A 13,476-nucleotide genomic window follows, 5' to 3' on the forward strand; every position below is an offset into this window, starting at 1 on the left:
CCGGCCCTGGCTGAGGGAGCGATGGATAGAGGGGGGGAAACTATTGGGTAGGGGGAGGGTGGCGAACGGCAAACCGGGTGGGGGTCGATCGCGAGGAGGAGAATCACGAGCGCGAGGAAGAGAGAAAGAGAGAGAGAGAGAGAGAGAGAGAGAGAGAGAGAGAGAGAGAGAGAGAGAGAGAGAGAGAGAGAGAGAGAGAGAGAGAGAGAGAGAGAGGGGGGGAGCGACGAGGTCGTTCGAAAGTGGGAGCGCGAGGTGTCGGAGCACTCGGAGCGACGGAGGAGAGGTAGACGTCCGACGGGAGGGGGATGGCGCACGGGGGTGGCGGAGCGCGCAATGTGCAGCGCGGGGGCCGGCGGCGGTCTCGTGACTCGCTGGCAGTCTCGTTGATCCGGCTGCGAGCAGTGCGCGCCGTAACGTGACAATGGCCGTAGTCGTAATTGCGGTACGGTGCGATACTATGATCAGCTGATCAACCGAGCCTGAGAGAAAAGGGTAGAGAGAAAGAGAAAAAGAGAGAGAGAGAGAGAGAGAGAGAGAGAGATCAAAATTGAGATCAAGAGTGAGAGAGCGAGAGAAAGAGCGCGGCGGGCATTGCTTAAAGGGGTACCGAGAACGGAGAACGAAACGGAGGGACCGAAAGAGACTTTGCCCCCCTCGCAAACCGCCTCTTCGCTTTTGATCATGTCGACGTTCTTATGATCGGACTCTCCCGAAGGTGCGCACTCTCCTCGTTCTCCCCTGGTTGTATATGTGAATTACGCAGTGTGCCACCCCGGCGCTCTCCACACCACCCCCCCTCGACCCCCCCTTCGTTTCGTTGCCACGCGTGCACATCCGCCCCGGTGTGTTGTGCCTGTGCGGCACGTATGCGTGGGGTTCGCACGACCGATAGATAAATGTCTCTCAGTCATGCCCGCCGTGCGGAAGTACCGAAGGGATACCAGCGAGGTGAGCTGCTGCCTCAAGTACGTGATCTTTGGATTTAACGTCATGTTTTGGGTAAGTACCAAGACACTTTAAGGACGGACGGACGGACGTCATTCACCTCCGACAAGGGGATGACGTCCGTCATCCCCGAAAAGAAAACTTTGCACGTCTCATCGCCGAGAGAACTCTCAGCAAGTTAGAACTCCGCGTAGCTTCATCAGCCGTAACATTTAACGGACGAAGTTTCGAGTCTTAGCCCGAAGAAATCCCGGTCGCTATTTCCAAACGAATCTCTCGAACTTCTCCCAGTGCAGTGTCGCGTAAAGATTTTGGACGTTACGTCCGAACAGATCTCGAAAACATTACTGTCGAAGGGTCTCAAAAGACACGGTAATTAACGCGAGACACAGATCGTGTATCTATACGCGAGCCGACGAGTTGAGAGACCTTTAAATTATCGAATCTCAATAACAGCTGAATCGACCAAGTTCTGAGTAGGTACAGTCGCGATAGCTTGGGTTTGAATTATACGTATATAATAAAAGTGTTTCCACTTTTCGTTTCGAATATCATCTTCGAAGAAAATCCGAATATTATCTTCCGCGAGACGATGTTGCCTCAGATAAAATCACGATCTTGAGACACTCCTAAGATAAAATCTCGTTAGTTCGAAAGAATTCGCGATATTTCGAACGTTATCTCCCTGGGAATTTTCAAACGTTAATTCCGAAAGAGTCATAGCTTCATTAAAGGAAATGGCACAGAGCTAGAGACGAGCTTTGGTAGCTGTAAAGCAGTTCGGTAAACGGAGTTCTATAATGAAGTTCCTTTTAATTTGTACAAGCTTCGTGCTTTACAAAGTCGTTATTAATTTTCCGTGTGCCAGTGCGAAAAGTGTAACGTGAGCAAACAATGTTTTCAAGGTGGAGTAAAATTTGCGCTGCCTTCCCGGGTCGCTTTTGTTTGCATCGCAATGAGAGTTTACTGTCGCGTTGCATGCGAGCCCTTTTTCAACGTCCGAATGAAGTGTGTCACGTTGTTTGTTTAATAACGCTCATACAGATTGTTTGAAAATGTTTGATAGATCGTAGCAAACGCTACACCCTGCGTACATTCAACAAGAAAATGCACGGGGGGGGGGGACTTGATTCTGCGTAAGCACATTTGCGAAATCTCGGCTGAAGTACTATACTTGTCGCTCCGTCTTTCGATCTAGGGTGCGTCGTTGCACTTTGCGCGTTCTTATCTTATAATGATGTTAAATGGGAAAGTCATTGACGCGCGAAGCACTCGTTCCGTCCCTCCAACCCTTCGTAAAGACCTCTGCCTTTTCACAATGGAATCTTGCTAGTAGAATGAGATTACGTCTATCACGTCACGTCGAAGAGTTTCCACGTGAAACGCTATCGGACAGTTAGACAGATATCAATTATCATGCCTTACAACCAAAGCTCTTATTTGTCGCTATAACAGATTCCTAACGTAAATGTAAGCTGAGTCATTTATAATACTGAGCTTTATTACGGTATATTAGGCAGCTTTTTCATACGATATGTAGACACGTAAAGCTCAAACTCAAATCTGTCTCCATCGAGATTGAAATATCATTAGAATCAATCGGTAGCTTATGATTTGCTCTGTCGGTGCTAATAAGCAAAATTGATGATTAAATTATTAATTCTCTTATAAAAAATTAAATTAAATCTAATTATACCTTAAATCACAAATTTAAAATACAACTAAATCAACTAGATTTAGTTACATATTTATTCTAATCATGATAAATCGGGTTTCTTGAGCGCTAAACGATTGTTCGATCCTCAGTCTGAAATAACATTATCGGCAGATTATAAGGTAAATATGATGGCATATTTAGTGGATCACCGCTAAACGCGACGCGTAAATACGGGACTTGGGCTCGTTCAAATTTACCGTGAAGCTTTCGGATAAAAGCGAAATGGTGCTTCGAGAGGATTGATTTTTTTTTCGACGGTGATAAACTTGTTTGTCGGCAGGGAGATTTGCGGGCCGCGATGTTGCATTTTTGCAGGGAAAACGCCGCGAACGACCCGCAATGCAGCTCGCGCGCGCCGCGCCGCGCCGCGCCGCGCCGCGAGGTGTCCCAATTGCAAGGACCGCGACGGCGCTGTGCAGTGGTGAACGTGTGCGTTACGGTCTGCACATTTTTCCAACGAGTGTGCATTAATTACAAGGCGTATAAGGAGAGTCAGCCTCGTTTTAGCAAAAACTCGAAAACTTGAAAAAAAAAAGTAAAAAGTAAAAACGTGTGTGTGAATATCTTCTTTTTTCTTTTACTTCTGGGATCTCAGCACGATTCGATACACTCGGATTGCTCTTGATTTGTCCATTTACGGCTGCATTGAAGTCGGAAGAGCAATGAATAATACACGAATGATAATTCGTAGAAAAAATACGCGAATCAATGCGTATATCAACAGTGCGCGACGTTCGCATGCTTAAGAGGGTAGACAACCTTGACAAGCGAAAAAATATAAATTTTTTAAAGTTAAATGTTTAAGAAATAAAAAAAAATAATAAAATTTGGAGTATTTGAAACTTTGGCACATAATTCTATATTTTTTATGGTTATTTAAAAAAAGAATTAATGTAAAAAATATTAATAATAACGAAAGTTATTGGTAATAAAGGAAAATAGTTTTTTCCATTTAGTAGCTGGTGATTCCGGAGTAACAAAAAAATCTAAAACAAACACTGAACCAAAACTGTACATGAATGCAATAAAGGCATTCATTGTAGTAATAAAAAATGTATTAAAATTGGTCCAATGAGTTATTTTATTGTCATAATGATTTAGGTTTAGAAGAATAATTTGAATATTAAACTATTACTACAATTCATTGTAACAATAAATATGTACATTGAAAAATCTGCCATGGATTTATTATAATAACGGAAGACTTTATTGAGTCAATGAATAATGTAATTGAATCATGCATACGATTTTCTTCGATATTTCGATACATTGGTTCAATGAATTCGGTTATTGAGCCAATGTACAAACTTTATTAATTTATAAAATAATACGTTAATATGATGAATGTATTTTATCACTTCTATGAAATTTTATGATACACATTTAATGAATGAGTTTTTTGATTCCACTGAACACGTTCATTGGAAGAATGAACTTTTTCATTGGTTTAATTAAATGTTACATTAAGTTATGATACACTTGAGTACAGTATATTAACCCTTTGTAACTCCTGGTGACATTACTGTTACAAACCGGCAAAGTTTCCATCAACATTCTAAATCATGAATTTATTTGTTGTAAATCAATTTAAAATAGTTGTCATATTTTTTATTTTTGATAACATGAGTTACAAAGGGTTAATAAACAGTGATTTGTTATATTAATGAATCCAATTATTTGTTAATGAAAAATATTCAATGTCATATTATTATATTATCAATTAAAAGTTTATTGTATCAATGAATTTCAAGTCAATGAGCTTCATTCAACAATATTTTTTTCAGTGAAATTAAAAAACGATTTATGACCTAAAAAAATGTCTCTAAAATGTGTTGGAAGCAAAATTTCAAAAACAAATTTCTTTTCAATTTTATTAAAGAAAATGCAATTTTATATTTTTTTGCAACTCAAATATTTTTTTTAGAATTTTTTTCGAAATGCTGTTTCCGACACATTTTAGATATTATTTTCAACTTATAAAAAATTTTTGAAAAAAATCGGAGCCGTTTTCGAGATTTCATGTCCACCACCAGCTACTAAGCTATTTTCCTTCATTACCAATAACTCCTGTTGTTATTAATATTTTTTAATTATTCTTTTTTAAAATAATCATAAAAGACTACCTATAGAATCATGTGCCAATGTTTTAAATACTCAGAGTTTTTTATTTCTTAAATATTTAATTTGATAAAAAAAGATAAATTTGTTACTTGACGAGATTGTCTACCACCTTAAAGGGGATGATACGAGCCGGTCTCAAACAGATTCGGGATTCCGTTTCCCACCGTTTACGAGTCGTGGCCGCGTTCCTTTGATTTAGGTTCCGTTTGATCGAGCGGCCGTTACAGCGCCCGCCGCGCCGCGCCGATGGATAACGCACGCACGACGGAATGGGCACGATAGATCAACAATACCGCGAGCACGTTGGCCGCGCGCATTGTCGCGCCACGTCGCACGACACACGGCCTGTTTACAAATCGTAATTTTATTTCGTGTACGCGTGGTGCGGCACGGAGAATCCGCGCAACGTATGTACGTTATACCACGTTTCGCAAATTGATTTACGTACCGTAAAATAGGCGTGCCTTGAGCCCGTCGCATCATGAATTTCCGAGTAAATCCTATTTTCTCAGGGAGACTTGCGTAAGCCTTACGCGCTGTCGGCGAGACGCGAGACGCGAGATTTAAGGTCTTCCTCGATATAGAGACTCCGACCTGTTATCAACGAAAAGATGTCAATAACGTCGCAATCGAGGTGAAAGAGCGGACCTTGCATAAATTCGCAGGCATTAACACGTAACAAAATCGTAAATAAAAAATTGTTCAAGTCTGACATCCCTATTTCTTCGATAAATGTTTGCCGATTAACAGCGAATAATTACAACCGCTTACGTCTTGCGATGCCGAACCAGCCGAACAGTGAAAAATACGCGTGCGGGTCGCACCAAGCCGACCGGGTTCTTCTTAACTGGGTTAAAGTAACCGTACGGTAATGAACTCCGTGCGAGCTTATTTCACCGGGACGGATTAAAGGTGTTATTGATTTTCCCGTAGCCAGGCGGCTGGCTTGGTTCGGGGGTTTTCGCGAAATGTAGCACTGGCCTAGTGATATGTGGAGAGTTCTTCCTGCCAAGCATTCCGTGTAATTAAGTAGCGGTCGTGCCGCGAAAGACCACGCTCGTCTGAGATACGTTTCGTGAATCGCGAACAAAAGTATGAAAAATAATATTAATTGCGATCGCAATTTATTCTTGTGCGCGGTACATTTTAACCGAGTGGAAAATGATATTTGTAAAATAGCGTCTGCACAAAAGAAATAGTCGCCATTAAACGAAAAATTTAACATATTAAAGATAAATAAACTTAAAATAAATGAGAGATTTTATTTTCGTTTCGAAATTAATGCAGTATATTAAAAAATTACATATTTATTGTTTATCGTACATTATACGATAACAATAAGTATTGATTAATTATTCATCTCTTTTTTTAATAAAAAAAAAGATTGCCCAATTTGAGAATTATCTATAAATATTCGCGCTAATGACCAATAACGATAATCATCCATTCGTCGAAATTTTTGTATTGTATATATTTTATATAGTATTGGAAATCGAACGCAATATATTTATTCGCGGGGAAAGTGCTACAATTAATATGCAGTCGTGTATCGCGCGACCACGTGAAAATCCGCGAAATTGGTTGAATCAGGATTCTCGACTCGCTCTGAGCTAATAAAAGTTACAACTTCGCCAGTACGGTCCTGATATTCTTTCGGTGAACTTACAGACATTCGTCGGGGTCCTAAGTTTTGTAGTTCGGAAGTCGCGGCGAGTTAACCCGACGACTACCAGCGTTCCCCGTTGTCTATACAGGGTGAGATGTAAAAGGGACAAGAAAAGGAAAAGAGAGAAAGAAAGAAAAAAGGGAGAGGAGGGAGGGAGGGAGAGAGAGAGGGAGAGAGAGAGAGAGAGAGAAGGCTTTGAGAGAAACGCACGTTTCGCGCAACACTGGCTCGTAAAACTTTTACGCGTCGCTGAAAAATAATAACGACACGTACCGTCGCGCAAATAATTTCATCGCAGAGTTCTTCCTCCACGATAGGGCAGAATGATTTTTCTCGCACGAACGGAAACCCGAGTCGCGCCGCTCGGTTCGTAAAGTTGGCGCGCGGAAAATGAAATACCGCGCGCGAAGCATTTATGGCTTGTTGGACGTGAGCGCGCCTCCGAGATCGTCGTTCACAATCCCGTAACAAACTCGTAACGCAATTTTCCGCCCGCTCGCCCCTTTTTCGCTCTTTGAGTCGCGAGGGAAGAAAAAAAAGGGACGCTCCTTCCAACGTTTCTCTCATCTTCGCGATTAAACCGTGCTATCGGCCGATGCTCCTATTCTGATTGCTTGCTATTTGCATCTCCAATTTGGTTAATATCGTCGCAATATCGTATTGATGCAGTCATTGCGCTTATCGTGCTTGCACAGCTGGTCCAGTTCCGTTGCAATTCGCTCGAATTAACGGTGGCCGCTTCAGTGGCTGGTTTGGATATTTATTTTCGTGCAAATTCGCGGAGAAACAAATTATATTACATCGTTTATTCTTCATATTCTATCCGGAAAATGAAAATAAACTGTGCAAGCGACAGATTATTGAAATATGTGTTCTATGTATTATATTTATCATTTATCACATTCCGTTTTTCCGTTTAAAAAATAAAAATAACTCGCCTAAATAATAGATCGAAAAATATGAGGTAACTATTTTCTATCTCTCGATGTTGTAAACTAAATAAACTTTACCATTAAAAAATGATACATAACAAAAAAGTTGGCCTTTTTAGTTAAATCTCTCCGGCCAAAAAAGGATCGACCCCGAAATCTCATTCCACTTTCAATTTTCGATGAGATTATTTTTCGAATCTCTGAATATCAATTGTTAAAATATTCAATAAAAAGCGTCGAAAAATATTTAAATCAAAATTAACGATTCCGTAGGCGAAGTTTATCGCTCGGCGGATCCCGAATGACTCGGTGAAAACGTCCGAGTCTCCGCGAGCAGGCAGCCGCGTTCTCGTATTCGACTGAAAAGGAATCCGGCTACGAGATCGGCATATTTCACGAGCCGAATCCGTTCACCGCGCTTTCTGCATGGCTGCCCTCGAACAGATGATTGGCCTTGCCGGCTGACGATGACTCCGGGCCGCCGCGGCCGCGGCCGCGCCGCGCCGGACGGCACTCTCCCGCTTTTACACGTCACTCCCGTGCGTGTGAACGGCCGCTGAGCCCGTGCGTGTCCCGCGTGATTCCCGAGGTGCCCGACCACACGAAACCAACGCCGATACTGCTCTTCGCGAAAACGTCAGTCTGTCCACGTCCACCTCGCGTAGCATTATACTCCTATATATACTCGGAAGAAAGAATTACACGCAATGAAATTTTACACTTTTTACACACATTTTACTCAGAGATATATGGAGCGGTAAAACCCATAGTGATGTAAGTCAAATTTTTTGAAATATTGACTCGTGTGCATAAATGCAATTTATATATTGAATAGATTGCATCTATGCACACGAGTCTATATTTTTAAAAATTTGACTTACGCCACTATGACTTTTACCCCTCCATATAATGCAGTTACATTAAAAATCTCGATGCATACCTATCCGATGCATTCTGAAGAGTGAAAGAAAGAGTCGATAAGTTCAAAGCTAGTTTCAAAATTATGATCCTTGTCTAATTGTATATCTCGAAATTATATGTTGTTACAATCAGAATTACATAGAATTTACAGGATGAAGCAGATCGAGTTAAATCTAAATTATGTTTATTTGAAAACAAGGTTATAATGCAGCGAGTGCACGTTGTAATAAAATAGAGACACGTCTTTAACACTGAGGATCTCTACGTTGTCTTATATATAGAGTTGCCTCGAAGTGAGGGAACTTATTCATATCTATAGTTATTTGTATGTACAAGATTCTATTTGAATAAATTCACTCATACTTATTGTTTCTTTAGTCTGATCTCTTTACGCGAATACACGATTCGCCACAGATTTCCCTTGGAAAAGTGACTTTTCGGACTTACATATTCCCAGGTTCGCAGCTAGAGAAATATATAAGAGAACGATTTTATATATTTCTTCAAAAGCATTCCCAAAACTGATAATTCTATGAAGCGATACATTTGGAGCTTTCAGCTATATAATCTCTCCGAGAACTCCCTAGATCCGTCCCTGCCAACTTCCTCCCTTCACCCGCGGGCCCTCACCGCCGTTCTGTATCGCCGTCGGCGGCGTTTGAGGAATCTCATTACAAAAGTTGCTCGTACAACCGGTTTCTAACCAGTGCAACCGGCCACCATGCCACGGAGATTCGCGGAGGGATTCTGGACGCGACTCCTCATTCGATACGTCCTTTACCTGCCAGGATGTACGAACTTCCGGTAATGGCAAATGGATGGAGAAGAGAGCGCGCAGTAGGTACGCGTAGAGTTTCTGCGGGAATTCCATTCGGGACGACGACGATGACATATACCACGACGATCAAAGCAAACCGCTCCGCACTCGTCAATTCGCCCCGGGCTCTTCGCGGTTCGACAGTGACAATTAATGTGGAGTGATTTCGACCCATTCCGCGGTGGCTTAAACGCGACGGATACGAATTTGTCACCGTAATTTTTTTCCCGTCTTCGCGCGTCCACAACTCTGACCAAATTCGATCCGTGAAGCACATCGATACCCCTTCGTTTATGTTAGAGCAAAACTTTGTCAATTCGTCGGGTGAATGAACAGGCCAATTATCCTAATTGTTCAAAAACTATCCAGGCAAACCGCACGCTTTTTTTCCACGAAAGTAGATTCTAAAAGTTATAGACAAAGAATATGTCGTTAAGCCGTAAATTAATTTTTCAAAACGTCGTGCGAGATATGATAGAGGAATATAATTTCCTCGTTGTATATCCTACGGCGACGTAATCGCGACCGGAGACTCCACCGTGCGAAAGAACTATGCCACACACAAGCGTGCGCGCGCGAGAGGCGTCGTTAAAGCGGTTTTGACTCCGTCCGCCGGCGCTTGAATAAAACCGCGGCACACATTCTCGCGTGTCCTTTGCAAAATTCTCGAGAGAGAAGAATTTTGAGATAATTTCCCTTCCCTAATATTTCTCAAGTCGTTGCGCCGCATGTGCAGCCGCGGAAGCGGAAGTCGTCTCGTTACTCGCGACTTAGACTGCATTAACCCGACAAACGACGTTGCGAGGAGTCCTCTTTACGAATAAAGATACAAGACTCGCGTACGACAGTGATCATCAACAGTGAATGCAAATTTTTTTATATTAATTGTACGTATACAGGGTGGCGCACATAAAACTGGCCTCAAATGCAAAATACAGTTTTAAAGTTATATTTCGTATTTCCAGGTCAGGTCAATAAAACTTCAAGGTGTTATAGGAAATTGAATTTGGAACAAAAAAGTTCCTATAAATATAAGTCCGAAAACGCTTTGTTGAATATATCTAATAAACTTTGAAAAATCACGTTTTATTGATGATTTTTTAAAATAACCCTTCAAAACCCTTCGTTTATTTGAAAAAAGTAACGAAATTAATCTGATAAGTAAATAAACTAAATTACACCAATTTTATTTAATTCTGATAAGGCATTTAAAAGAAAATAAGCTCGAAACAACAAAAAAAAGCAGAAACTGGGAAAAACCACCTTTCTGATGATCTTTGTGTAAATACTACATTCGTAGCGTTCGCTTTAGTATAACAATTAATAGCTAGTTATTTTCAAAAATTATCCAAAAACCGATTTAAAAAATTTTTTTATTAACTATAACTTTTTAACGAAGTTTCCGGATCTATGTTGATAGGAACATTTTTGCTCCAAATTTAATTTCCTATAAGACCCTGAAGTTTTATTGACCTGACCTGGAACACCCTGTATAAATAATTATATATTTATAATATTGATAATTATATTTATTTTATACACATAAGTATACATATGTGTACGTATATTTGCGCATATGTATATATACTATATATGTATATATATGCGCATATAATCATCTGAAAGGCATGCATTCGAATTACGTTACGGTTATCAATAATTCTATTTTGCATTCTAGAACTAATTGAGTGAAATTGAATCTCCAGTTAATACGGTAAACAAATCAAATTATTGTTTTACTGTACGTACGAACAACAAGGAACATAAATACATTAATATCAATGTTAATAATTGGTATGAACCTGCATGTCTGGTGAATTAATTAAACGCGCTTAATTAAATTAATTAATGAAAAGATAAATGTCCCCGCAACATATCAACTGTAATATGCATATACACGTTATTTATCTTTTATACTTAGGATAACTACACTTCTTTACATGTAATTAAGATAATAGAACAAACAAGCGGAGTATTAAAAGGATGTGTTTTTATGTATTTAATAAAAATGATAAAAATTATAAAAAATATCCGCCATAATCTATAGCTACGGTTCCGAAATCGTAAATTGAAATCTAAAATCAGCAAGATCTTATATATATCGATTGTAATCGCCGGGTGGCTCGAGAGTTTTATACCGACGAGATCGCGTTAAGAATTAAGAAGCTACGACTGGAACTTTGAAAGACAAAGGACGAATTTCGGGTATTTGGAGCGAGCGAGCGGCCGCTGACGTCGGAGAGATGCGCGGTCGAGAAGTCTTCTGGGAGGCAGCGAGGAGCGAGATAATGGCATTCTAAGGGATGCACGCGCGGTGGATGCGTTGAAACGGAACGTCGCAGTGGTAGTGTTCGCGCATTCTGCCGGAATCGCGAACATCAAAGGCCACACACCGGTCGTGCGCTACAGCAGCACAAAGGTGCACATACGACCGCATCGCGGCATCCGGAATAGTTCACGGTACAGACCGAATGCAAAGCGTTCTGTGTTTCTCTCTCTCTCTCCCCCTTTCTCTCTCTTTCTCGTCCTGTTCCGGAATTATGTTAATGTCAAGCGAGGACGGCCTCAAAGCCGGAGTCCGCGAAAACGGCAGGATGCAATCGGACTGCTTTCATCCTGAGTCGATAAAATTGTATCTATCACGTCTACAAAGGGAGATTGCAAGGAGACGCGCAGGAGTATCGAATCGATTTGGTTATTCGGAAACTCGATGTAACATCCATCAATTCATCCATTTACTCAAACGAATTAATCGAAATGTGTAAGTCAATCGTTCAATTAGCTGACTATAAATCTCAACAAATAAGAACTCGTAAAATAGTTACATGAAATTCAATTCATTTTCTATTGTGGCGATCTGCATCCTATATCTTCTAATAATATGTAATAATTATTAATATATATTATTAGATACATATTATTATATATTATTACATATTTTTAAAAATTATTGTAATTTTACATAGAAATAATAGAGCAAGGCGCGAAGTCGCGGTAGTGAAAAATTTGAAAGACCACTGCGCTACGATTACCCATTCTCTGTTGCAACTTTGATCAAGAATGCGCCGAAGTTACAGTCTGTAGGATGCGGGCGGGAAGGAGGGAGGCGAACGGGGGGAGAGGAGATGCTTAACAAGCGGCTACTCAGGGAACAATTTTAAGAATTAAACTTCTCGCCGGGAGTCTGCCAGCCGCTCTTTGTAATCTTATCTCACTGGTGTAACGAGAGCCGCGCGTTACACCGCCAACGCCGAGATTATTAAAACGAACTCCCAGATTTTAACTCCGCCGGGCTGGCGGAGTAACGGCGGGCTGCCGTTATTTCCGAAGTCCGATGAGAACTTTAACAGGTGGGCGATACGCGGCCCTCTCCCCCCGCCCCCCTCTCCGGGCCCGCCGCCGTTGGCTTTTACACGAGTACTTCTCTTCTCATAAACAGCTCGACTTTCATCGACGTGCTGCGAGTAAGCGAGTAATTAGTTGCTAATTGAACACCGTCGCCCGATTGAGAGCACGTCATAAAAATACCGTCCCCACTCCGAAGTCTCAGAAACGCCGAGTTTTTAACAGCAAGCGCCAATGATCAAGCGCTAATTAAGCTGCAATCAGGTACTTGTTTATAGACTTGTTGAAACAAATCAGTATTTAAATTCGTTCTAAAGTCCTGATGCACGGTGAATAATTAACAACTAAAATAATTTCGAAACTCAAAAAGTAAATGTAGATATCCTCTGGTTGCACGTTTGTTTTTGAAATTGGCAAATATTCTAAAACGTATTATTATAAACTTGAAAGTTAATTTCGGATATAACCAAATACTATCCTATATCTTCTTTCGATGAGAATCTCTATAAAAATCCGTATAATCTCCTCATTGTACGTATTGTAGTTATTATATTGCCAATTCATGTTGACTAATCTGCAAGCAATCTGTAAAGCGTTAGGTACTCGTTTATTTTGCTGAAATAAAAAGATGCGCGGAAGAAATATGTTCGATTCCAGCGATCACAATGTTCGGCGAGGCTGCATTACATGCAACTCGGAGTTGCGGCCGATGAAATCGTAGCGGAACCAACGTTAAAAGCTTTCAATTACCGACGACTAACTGCGCCGGCGGACTTTATACCGATCGTTACGCCGATTACGCTCGACGATAATACTTTTTATCATATACGCGAGCGAGCGCGCATAGCCACGGTCTCGGCCGTGCGGTGCGGTAGGTATAATTTGGCGAAAGCATAAATGCCGCGTTAATGGCGCGCGCGGTGGTTTATTCGCGTTCGCGGTGTATATTCTGCAACCGCTACTCGCGGTTTCGACGGTAGCTCGAAAAGACGTGACTGACGACAACGGC

The 13,476-nt window shown here is 41.1% G+C and overlaps 1 protein-coding gene across 4 annotated transcripts in view; it reads left to right on the forward strand.

The window, feature by feature from the left end:
• The first annotated feature begins 355 nt into the window (after nt 1-355).
• The window catches only part of Tsp26a (Tetraspanin 26A), a 125,956-nt gene continuing 112,835 nt past the window's right edge, over nt 356-13,476 (forward strand). The window contains exon 1 of one of the 4 annotated variants that reach the window (XM_071708177.1): nt 356-1,002. In XM_071708177.1, the coding sequence (XP_071564278.1) occupies nt 913-1,002 (90 nt within the window). In that variant the 5' untranslated portion in view covers nt 356-912. The remainder of the gene's footprint in view (nt 1,003-13,476) is intronic. The other 3 variants (XM_071708176.1, XM_071708175.1, XM_071708174.1) reach the window with 3 other exon arrangements.

Source organism: Temnothorax nylanderi, unplaced genomic scaffold, assembly GCF_030848795.1.
Source record: "Temnothorax nylanderi isolate EJ_2023f unplaced genomic scaffold, tnyl_v1.0 TNYL_tig0065_pilon, whole genome shotgun sequence".
NCBI classification, from domain to species: Eukaryota; Metazoa; Arthropoda; class Insecta; order Hymenoptera; family Formicidae; genus Temnothorax; species Temnothorax nylanderi.